This window comes from Syngnathoides biaculeatus, chromosome 5, assembly GCF_019802595.1.
Source record: "Syngnathoides biaculeatus isolate LvHL_M chromosome 5, ASM1980259v1, whole genome shotgun sequence".
NCBI classification, from domain to species: Eukaryota; Metazoa; Chordata; class Actinopteri; order Syngnathiformes; family Syngnathidae; genus Syngnathoides; species Syngnathoides biaculeatus.
In genome coordinates, this window is record NC_084644.1 from 22,079,804 (window position 1) to 22,091,679 (window position 11,876).

At 40.3% G+C, this 11,876-nt stretch overlaps 1 protein-coding gene across 1 annotated transcript; it reads right to left on the minus strand.

Moving 5' to 3' along the window:
• Positions 1-627: 627 nt before the first annotated feature.
• On the minus strand, positions 628-11,640 carry sall3a (spalt-like transcription factor 3a). The gene is made up of 4 exons (XM_061820297.1): positions 11,559-11,640; positions 1,851-4,982; positions 1,278-1,618; positions 628-1,059 (listed from the first exon to the last, which is right to left on the minus strand). The coding sequence occupies exons 1-4, from the start codon at positions 11,638-11,640 to the stop codon at positions 628-630; spliced, it is 3,987 nt and encodes a 1,328-aa protein (XP_061676281.1).
• Between the last annotated feature and the right edge of the window lie 236 nt (positions 11,641-11,876).

The following is an 11,876-nucleotide window of genomic DNA, read 5'->3' on the forward strand; positions in this document are numbered from 1 at the left end:
AAAATGCTTGGGTCATTAAATATATTTTTGTATACCCGCTTTCTTTTTTCAACATCATAAATACCAAAGACACAGGACAATATAAGACATTGCTTTGAGACTAAGTGTAAAGATTAAAATAGTTAAAACATTATTTTTTTCAAGTTTTCTAGTTCATGAGAAACTAAATATCAGGCGAGCACAGAAACACTATACTGCAGTCTATCCATGGCCCTTTTTCAGTCTAAAAGAGCACTCAAAGAAGGTTGACTGAATGTCTACGAACAAACTCATTATTTTCGGTTTCTTCCTGTCCAAGGTTTTTGCCCCTTGTAAATAAGGCAAAATACCAGTTTTCAAAGGAATTCATAAACGCAGTCAAACATACAGCTCAAAACTGTAGGTATCATGCAAATCTTGCAAGACAACATACTGTATTCCCAAACAAGAGACAAAGCATCTTTCTCAATATCAAGTGAACAAGGAATGGGTGGAATGCAAAAACCTCTAATCGACACTAAATACAATATTCCCAAAAGCAAAACATATTTCATCTGTACATAATGTACTAACATGGGCTTTAGACTGGATCAGCAGTTTCTTTCCCTGTTTGACTTTCAGTCTTTGCTTCAAGGCAGTTGTCTTTCTTTAATTGATCCCAATTTCTTTGTTTTCCTCCATATACCTGGAGAAGGGGCGGCTGGCCCCGACCTCAAGTGTGGCTTTCTCAATTGCTGTCATAGGAGGGCTGCTGCCTGTGTGCAGACGGTCCATTGCACCAGGCATGGCTCGCAGTGAAGTTAGTCCTGCACCACCAAGGCTCACAGGTAGCTGGGTGATACCTCCATTTTGGATCACAGAGATCTCATTGTTCTTCATGGCCAAACCATTGGTGATAGCAGCTGCATACTGGTTCCAAAAACCGGGATCAACGTTCATGGCCCGAGCCGCAAGGTCCTTTTGGAACATTTCGCTGAATTTCATTGCATCCCCACCCAGTAGAGCCATGGGATTTTCCACAGATAGTCGTCGCCCTCTGCGTGCTGGTGCATTGTTCCACATGTGTGTTCCCATGTGGACCTAAAATTGGCAAACACATCACCAGTGTACAAATAAGTATCATGGTATGACCATGATAAGGACCATAACCATTCTATACACATAGGCATGATAAACAATTGACAAAACAGCTGGCAATGGTTATTATGATTTATTAATACATTAGTACTTCGAGTTGTGAAAAATGTAGGACACACAAACATTCCCATTGTGTTTGAGAACAACTACATGTCACATACCTTTAGATTGCCTTTAGTGGTGAAGGCCCGTCCACAGATGGAGCAGGCGAAAGGTTTTTCTCCAGTATGTGTGCGCTCATGGATTTGCAGAGCACTGGCAGAAGAGAAATTCTTCCCACAAGAGTGGCAGTTGTGCTGCTTTGGGGTGCGTCGAGGGGGTGGGGGAGCCAACATGGGGTTGGTACTGGGACTCAGGGTGTTCTGGGGAGCTGCAGCAGTGGGAACCTGAATGCTAACAGGTAGGTGGGAAGTTTCGCTCAAAGATAATGACTTGTTGTGTCCATTCATTTCCATTTTGATCATATTTGATGCAGTGCTGGCCAGGTTTGGAGTGTTTAGACCTAAAAGAAAAATAACTCACAATAATAATAGAAAAAGAGTTCAAGAAATATTTTTTTAAATGTAACTGTGAATCACTTTGTCCATTCTTATTTGGAACTCTAAAGTACACTTAGGGGATTTGCGATTCAGGAATCAGGAATTACTGCAGATTAAACTCAGCCATCCATATATATTGTATATTGTAATTGTATTCATTTAGAGAATCCATTTTTACATTTTGCTCATACGCACCTCGATCTCTATTTAGAAACAGCATACTGAAGGGGCTCTCCTCCTTTATAAAGTGTCTACTTGGTTGAATGGCAGTCAGGTCCAGGGCCCCATTGCTTTCTGTTGCTGGAAGTGGAGATGGGGTTTCTGATTTTTCAGACTTCACAGTTGCCAAGCCAGCAGCATTCTTCTCCTGGGTCTCCTCTACTGTCATGGCACTGTTGTGACTATTGAGTGTAGCTGGAGATTTGGATCTCTGGTTCTCACAGTGGCTGTGAGCCGGGGAGAACTGATGCAAAGAGCCAGAGGACTCTGACAGAGTAGGGCTCCCCAAGCTTTGAGATTCTGCATCCCCTACTGCAGACAGGGAATCTGTAGGAAAACATTCATTCTCATTTCCATAGTTACAGAAATTTTGATTAGGCTTTTGAATAAACGAACTGGTTATTTTTGCAGTGGAGTCAATTATCTTCATCTGGTTATCCATAACAGCAATGCTAGACATAATAGAAGTTGGCGGAGAGCTTCCAGGTGAATAAGGTTTTGATAGGTCCATTTCACCCTCTTTTAACTCAACTTCATCATCTATAGCCTGCTCCATTTCATCCAGAAGGTCATCATCATAACTGCTCATTGCATCTATGCTCTTTTCATCAAATGACAGGTCTGTGTCCATTTCCTGAAGGTTGTCAGTGACAGGAGTGTTTGGAATCTGGCCACCCATGTGCATACGGATATGTTGTTGGAGAACAACAGCATTGGTAAACTTTTTCTGACATATTGGACATGAGTGCTGGACTCGTAATGGGGGTTTCGATCGATGAACACCAAAATGTGTTTTCAGATTACCTTTGGTGGTGAATGCTCGCCCACATATCTTGCATTTAAAAGGTCGCTCACCTGTGTGGATTCGGTAGTGCATCTTGAGAGCACTCTGACAACTCAGAACACGGTGGCAAATGACGCACTGGTTGGGGTCGGTCATTTTCTTGTCAATGTTTTCAACGAGCTGTTGCAACTTTGATGTCTCTGAGGTTTGCATAGAGTCTAGGAGGCCTCCAAAGGGAAATTTAGCTTTAAATTGATCAGAGAGCATGGGGAGAACAGGATGGGACACTGGATTTGAAAAAGTGTTTTGGCTCTTATTGGGTTCGGCAACCAGGGAACTACTTGACGTTTTGGGAGTGATGGCAGGGGAGAGAACCACATGAGATACTGTTGTTGTGGTAGTGTTGTTTTCCCCAGGCCGAGTAGGGCAGGTTGGGGGTAGAAGAATGCCTTCAGGTTTCAAGAGTGGAGGTAGATCGCTCCCTGGTGTGGCTTTTGGAGAAGTTGAACTGGTGGTAACTCCAGAGTCAATAACAATATTAGGAGACAATGATGCACATTCGCTTGATGGGGGTGATGGCCTTTGAGGGGACCTATTCAGTGGAGTGAGGCTCGCAGAATCACCAAACCCCCCTATCATACTTGGTAATGTGGGGGGTAATTGGAGCCCAACTGATGTAGGAACAGTAGGGAGGACAGGTTTACTATCAAGCCATGTTGTAACAGGCTTTTCTGGGGGCAAGGACATACCATATGGGATGCCTGAGCTTGTAGGAACATTGTCTAAGTACTCAGGAACTGGATAGGGGTTCATTTGGATATGAGGGTATTTTTCTTTGTGCCTCTGGAAGTGGACTTTGAGATTTCCCTTAGTAGAGAAGCGGTTACCACATATGTTGCATTTATAGGGCCTCTCTCCAGTGTGGGAACGCAGGTGGATTTGTAGTGCACTGTCACTGCCAAACACTTTGGCACAGAACCGACACTTGTGCTTGAAAAAAGGGTCTTCAGAACTTGGCTTTGTGTCAAAAACAGACACATTTGGGGGCTTGCCCTTGCGATGTTTCATCAGAGCAGATAGGGGGTCAAGTGCATTAGCCGTTGCTGCTATGCTGGCCAACGGGTTTGGAAAGATAACGCTACTTGATGAGCTGTGAGGTATCAGTGGTAGATTGGAAGTTGAGCTCAGGAGGCTGTTGTGACTGAGTGATGGTGGAGTGCTGGAGTTCCTGGGATGAGCGGAACTGCTACTGATTCCACTGCTTGCTGTCACACTATTGCTCATGCTTATGTTGGTGACTGATGATGAGCAGGAGGGAAGTAAAGCTGACAATCCAGAGGCACTAGGAGGGGGAAACATTGAACTGTTGGAGGATGTATTGGTCACTGAAGAGTTAGAGTGCTGACTTCTACTAGATGTTTGGGAGTGTGGACCTTCCATTGCAGAGGTGAGAGGCGAAGAACCTTGGCTGTTGAGAGAGGCCGGCAATCTAATGGGCAGCTGATGTACTGGAGGAGTGATGAAGTTGTTGAGCTGAAGTTGATTTGTAACTGGGGGGACACACGTTGAAACCGGCCCAGGGTTTCCAGTTATTGTGCTACGGTGGTTAAGTGCAGGCTGTGAGGCAGACTGTCTGTTCATCAGAGCCACTTGACTTCGTATTTGTTCTATCAACTGCAGCTGGTGTATTTGCTGCTGCTGAAGGGCCATTAGCTGGTCCAAGATCATAGGGATAGCCATAGTGGAAATGCTGCTGCCTGCTGCTGCCCTTATGGTTTGAGAAAACTGAGCAACTGCCACCCGGGTACCATGCAGAGTTTCCAAGGTAACATTAGTGCTTGGCATTGTATAGCTCATGAGACTTGGGGGGCTAACATCATCGAGCTGAGGTAGGGATCCATCTGCTTCAGGTGATCCCACATCTCTTTCCTCAAGATCCATGTTTTTTTCAGAAGAGAGTTCCACCTCCATCTCCTCATCCTCCTTTTCTAGGATTCGGACCCCATTTGATGTGGTTATCTCTGGGACATCATCGCCCTCACTAGCAGGTGTGTGGTTTTCGTCTCTGGCATCATCACTGTCAGCTTGCTCACTCGGGCAACTGGGCACAGGGGAGGGTTCTGGATACTCCTGGGAGGAAATAGGTGTTTCCTCATCATCATTTACAATCAGCACAAGTGGATTCTTGGTGCAGCTTGTTAAATGTTCACAGAAATCTGCCCACTTGAAGAACTCAGCACAACACTTTTCACACACATGTGTCTCTTCGCTGCCACTGCGGCTTTCATTCCCGCTGTCAGCATCATCCAGCGCATCACCTCGAGCTGAAGGGAGGAGGTCAGGGGTTTGAGGGGATACAGAAGAAGGGGAAAGAAAAAAGAATTCATGAATAATAAATCAATAAAGAAACCACATATAGTTTGCGGTGCAGTGCTGAAAAGATTTAACCTTAGATTTTCTCTCTTTAAACATAAAAAAATCAATACATACATGTATATCTTTTTTACTCCCCACAAATTGCCCCAGTTCACCAATTGTCAAGGCCCAGGTTTGTGCATTCACACCCTGTCTCTACAGACAGCTAATAATTTTCTTTTGTGCAATCCATCAAATTATGAGGGCCTATCAGTTGTGGATACTGCCGCTTAATGAAATTCCATAGAGCCCATCGATTTCCAATATTTCATACAATTCACAGCTGCCTCATCTGTTGGGTACAAATCAGGACTTTGATGGCCTTATTAGGATTCCCCTCTGATATCAGCTTTCTGAATTTCTATCTGAATTTCAAATACCCAGTCCTTTTCATTGTGTATTGCAGAGCCAAGTATTGTCATAAGTACATCAAAATACATAGTAGTCTGAGACTAATTAAATAAAGTGAACCTCGTAGAAATTTAATTAAAGAAAACTATACATTTGCTTTTATGTAAGACATTGTCGGACATTTTGTCACCCTTTCTCCCTCTCCCGTGCGCTCTAAACCAGACTCAACAAATTACATGCCAGTGTGAATGTACCAAAAGTCTGTGATTGGTTACACATGTTTCATCACAGTTACAGGAAGCCACTTCTTCCTCTACATGCGACTAGCGGAGTCCAAAAAAATAATTCCTGCTTTAAACACTGACCCATTTAACACCTGATCAAAACTGTGGCTTCCGTGTAATACTGTATTTAGTATTGTGTTTGTATTTGGGAGTTAATCCAGCATCGGTGTAGGAATGTTTTTTTTCATTAACTGCATACATAATTTCTGTGTTCTAAATTCCTTAATTGTCCATTTTGAAGATCCTCCTTAATAATCTATTTTTATTCATTGGTTTTCAACACAGCATGAGTTTCCCTTTGTTTTTCCATTTTTGTTTTTGTGTTTTTTACTTTTTTAATGTTTTCCAATTATGTCATGTTCAAGAGTTGTGTGTTTTATAATCTTATTCTATTTTCAGCACTTTGTTTCTACTGAGGTTGATTTTTTAAGTGTGCTGTAGATAAAATTAAGTTGAGTTTAGTTTAGGTATGTTGATTAATTATTAAGATGGCTTTTCATTAAAGCTACTGTCATCATTGTTCATAAAACTGCTCAAAAGATAGAACATATAAATGAGTGAATTTAAGGGCTACGCAGAGATGTTGAGAGGTATATAATCTACTCATTACGCATTTCATCCTTTTAGTCAGAAAAAAATGAATTACTATGCTGGACTCTGTGCACCATTTATTTTGGAGTGAGACATGGTAAGGCCAACATGAAGCACTTGATTAAAAACACTTATTCAGAAAATACTTAACACATCCTGCAATTTCTGCTCTATGGGAATGTACTTCAGATTAATAACAGAATAGTATGATGAGAGTTGCCACATTGATATTCTCATTAAACTGATATGTATATAAATTTGTAGTAGTAATACGCTCTTAATAACCAAAATCAAATGCTTATATAAAAATAAAACACATTTGATCAAATGTGCACATTTCAAACATCACACCCCAAATTTTTATTGTTTAGTATAGTTTTATTGTAGCAAGGTTTTCTGAATTTTCTGAAAATGTATGTATATATATATATATATATATATGTGTATATATATATATATATATATATATATATATATTTTTTTTTTTTTTAACTAAAAAAAATCAACAAGTAAAAGGGACAAGTGGGCGACATAGTAGCAGGGTGAAAAATCTCCTTAGCCTAGCAGTGGACAACAGAATCCATTTCCATAATTGAGGGCTTAAAGGTCAACACAAATGAGTAGGCATCATGTTTAGATGATTAGCTAGTAGAATGGTATTACTGTCAATCTCTTTTACTCTTTCATATAATTACAAGTGGAAACCTTCGTATGCCTGTAGCCTCTCTCACACAGGCACACACACACTTGTACACACCTTCACATATGCAATCCTTGTATTTAGTCTCACACAGCACACAAACATGCAAATTACCAAGATTACACTAGTGCTGTAGACTCTAAAAAAAAGGGTAAAAATAAATCCAAAAAACTAGGCATGTGATGTTTAATGTAAGTGTGCTCTGTGCTGTATTGTGCATGCATTCTGCATTTCACTGTGGTTTAGAACTTAAGACATCAGGTTTGTGCTACAACTGGAAATGTTAAAGCTCTCTGAAAAAGAAATTTTAAATTGCCATCTTGGTTAACAGTGTGAAGGCAACATTTTGTGGCTGAGCGTATAAGACTGCGTGTGCACATTTATGTGTTAAAGTATTGATTTTCCTGTAGCATGAAAAAGAAAGAGCTGGGGGGGGGAAGGCTGCCATTCCTTTTTTCATTTGAGCTTTAAGATTCTTCATTGACTCCAATGCAAATATTAAGCTGAACGTGGTCAATAGGACGATTGTGGACATTGAATGTGTGTGTATGGTTGCTATCGTGCCCAACAATCTTTGACATGCTAAGTGAAACCACTAATCTGACATATCAGATGAGGTATTCATATTTTCCACTGATTCTGTGAAAACCACTGGGCTGTGCACTGAATGGAGCATTGGCACATTGAACAATTACAAATGCTGCCATTCTTAACCATTCCCAGATTCCCTTAATGAATATAGAAAGAATATACTGGTAAGATTTGCTTCCTATTGAAGTAAAACTCATACTTCATTAAACATGTATTCTCAATGTTTTTCATTCAACTTAATTGCATCTCAACATGTTTAATAAGGCCTTAGAATTGATTTTTAATTCTTCATAAGAGTGCAGTACTCATCCCTTCTACCAATCGAAATGCATTTCTCTCAGCCACCTAAGGTTTGATTCATTGCATTAAAGATTCATAGATTATATATATATATATATATAATTTGTTATTTAAATAATAGTATTTATGAATAATAGATATTTGTCTCATTTTATACACCTATAATCATATTGAACATATACTGTATTTGTGAAAATGCACTTTTTTCAGTATAAGGTATCAATACAAATTTCCTACTACTAATTTATTCTATATATTTCTATTCTTATGCACTTCTAGTCCAGTGATCTCTGGCAATATCAATGCACACACAGCATCTCGTCGAGTGAGTTGGTGCATCCTCACACGTGCAGAGCCTCAAGTGTGTACGCGTGTGTGTCTCATTTGCCTGGTTAGCTGTACTGCAGAGTGGTACAGTCATATCTACACTAACAGAGAGGCCTTTGTTGTAGTCTGCAAATGCTTAGTAGCCAAAACATTTGTCTGTCTGTCTCTCAAAAAAAAATGGTTGCAAATATGGAAGACGCAATTATTATTGATCCTCCTCTACAGGCCCAAAAACATTGAAGATGATTTTGATGAGGCCTTTTATGATGTCAGCGTTCCATATCCAATCGCCACTGTCATTAACAAGCAAAATGTAAATAAAAAGAGGGAAAAAAAAAAACAATGCAAATGAGAACATGTGCCTCTGCCCGATATTTGATGTGTTAATACTGGATGTGTTCTCAGTACAGCAAAGTAATCAAAACAGAGCTGTATTAAAGTGAGTCATATTTAAGTGCCTTCTTGAAGATATTAAGGCACTCAGTGTGGGTGGTCCACCAGCCTGCACCCATTGGTGAGAGGGGATTAAAACAAAAGCCAAACAAAGCCTCACTGCAGGGGTGGGGGGACAAAATGCATCTTAATACTGACGCAGGGGTCTTCTCACTACATTATAGTGATTGCAAATGACCACTTCTTAAATATTTCACACACTGCAAAAAGATTTTCCATTGTTTTAAATGACTTATTTGGACATTTTCAACACTGAATGTGGAAAGCATGCAATGGAATGTGTCGCTCACTCAATGGTGAGCACAGTACAATTTTTGATGGGCGTTGAAGCGCAATAGCATTCACGGTTTTAGCTGTGTTTAACTTCATGGAAGAGATCAACGTTCAGAAGTTTTAGAACAAGAATGATCAAAATTGTGTCTGAGGGTAACGTGCCTGTCCTGGGCCCTCACACGTAGCCTGCACATGCGCATTTTCAAATCAGCTGTCTGCACAGGAAGTGGCGAGAAGATGAAGAGCTTGTCACCGTTCGCACTTTCTTGGACGGCAGCAGGCTGTGCAGCCAAGGTCAACTGCATCTATGTTCTAATTGTTTAAGGATCTTGACACCGAGCCTGCAGGACCTGCTCGGCTGGGCTGGACAAAGGTTAAATCAGCAAGCTTTTTAAAAAGCACTCCTGAGCACCCAAGGCCCCCTGCCCCCACCACTCCTAACAGACACACAACCCCCAAAACCCCTGGGGCGGGGCAAATGTCCAGAAGGCCCAAGGGGCAGATGATATGCCACACATGGGCTAGATGACACTTGATGGTTATTTTTGTCCCACTCAAACATAATTAAGGTGCGATCAGACAGGACAGTTCAAATAAAACTGAGTAAATAAAGGAAGCATGCAGCTGCACTCTCTAACTTTAAAAATGATTTTGTGTCATTGTTTTGATAGGCAGAACAACAACAACAACAAAACAAACAAACAAACAAAAACACCAAATTAGATTTTTCACTCATTTCTTCTTTCAAGTTGTATAATTAAAAGTACCTCAACGTTATATTCTCAATGTTGCATGAACGGACCACTTGAGTGGGATCATGTCGTCAAACGGGGAACTGTCGCACGCAAAGCAGCTTTGGATTTTCTTTTAAGCTTTATGGATAGAACTTTGATTTCCATTCGGGGGGGGGGGGAGTTTAGGATCATTCATCTCAGATGTATTTCCTGCGTTCAACAAAAGTTTCAGTATTGTACTAAAATAAGGAAGGTCAGGAAGAGTCCACTACCACTTCCAATCTTAAAAACAATGGCGGAAACTATAAGTGTGGAGTGTATCTGTGTGCGTTTGTCCGTGTGTATGTGTCTATGTGTGTGTCTGCGTGCTTGCATGTGTATATGTTTGTGTGTGTGTCCTTTTACAACTGCAGATATCCTTCAATGTTGCACCAGCGTGTTAAGACGAAGAACACATCAGTGAAAGAAAATTTTTCACTGCAGTCTTATTTTCACTATAAGTTAGATGAAATTGATATCTAATACCTAAAAAGAATGTATTCAAACGCTCTATAAAATGATCTGACTTTATGTTAACTTTTCAGTCCTTGAGCCTCCGAGACTTCCAAGGGCCATTGTTGCAATAATCAAAGAGAAGCAATGTTTCTATTTACGAAATATTCGGAAATCAAAAGTATGAAACACACTAAAACACACACACACATGCAAGGAAAAAAGAACACTTCGTATCATATGATTATACAACAACAACAAAAACGCCTGCAGATCCAGTGTGAGGGGGTGCAACATTTTAAAATGGTGAGAAATATTATAATTATAAAATGAAAACTTGTCTATTGGAATGTAGTATTCAATTACATTTTAAGAGTATTTTTAGGTTCATTAGATAAACGCATATTCTGATAGTTATATGATGTAAAAAACTAGGTGTAGGTATATATTATTAGATGTTCTACATATCATACAAATTTACTACATAGAATATGCATCACCTATTACATGTTATATTTTAAACGACTTGAAATGCAAATGTGGATAATTTTTATACTGCAATAATTTAAAAAGGATTTTTTTTAAAAATCCTTTACAGACGTTTTTACTGTTCATTTAAAACATGATCAATCAATTTCCTCCACATGGCAAGCAGTGTCAAGCTGTAATGGCGACGTAGTAAGAGAAAAGGCAACAAATCAAGTGTGTTAAATTTGTAAGAGGGGGTAAACACAAAAGATTTACATGACAAAACCAGGCTTTGACCTACACCGGAATTAGCCTTTTTTTCTTTTTTTTTTTCTTTTTTTTTTTGTCCTTTGAGGACCGCAGACGGACAACACGCTCTCTGACGCGACACAGTACAATGTTCTAAGAATGTCAATTTTATGTCCGTTTTATTTGAGCTTATCAAAATTGAAGTGCAAAAGAATGTGACAGATATGTTGTCATCTATGAGCCATGTCGACACTTTAAAAATATTACAATTGCTGACTGAAATAATACTACAATACTTACACACAATGGTTTGGTGATATCTCAGAAAATTGTTTTAGTTCTACTGTATTTCCCATACAGGCCTTCACAAAAGGCCCGTCTAAGTAATGCACGCTGTGTGCAACCTGTTTTATTCGACAATCTCAAAACATCAGAAAAAATGAGTCTGAATAAGAAAATTTAATGAAGTACGAAGCACCGACGCAACCGCTGTCACGTCAGCTTGGAGAAATTGGTTTCAACTTATAAGCAACATTAGAATAATGGACCTTTCCGAATGGCTTCAATAAATACCTGAGGGGAAAAAAAGCTCTGAAAAAAATAAAGTACCAGTAAAAAACTAAATATATATGTATATAAAACACTTGTATTGGAGGTAGAGTTTGGACTCACTATGCTGAGAAATGATCCCGCTCATTGGCCCGTCCTCTTCCGACTTGAGGTGCTGCGGCTTGGCTTGTTTGCGCCGGGACATGCTGGTGCCGGTTCTGCTTGTGCTGCTGGCACGGGTGTCCGTACCGGCGTCGGTTCCGCCGCCGCTTCCGCTCGGGGGCTCCTGGGCTGTGCCTGTGCGCGCAGACGGCGCAGGCACATCAGCGCAGTGCGCAAGGGTCGACTCACCAAAGTTCTTCTTCCCACCCCCACCCACACACCCCTTCAAAAAAAAAAAAATAAATAAATAAAAGTGTGGCAAGCACAGAGGAATTAGCA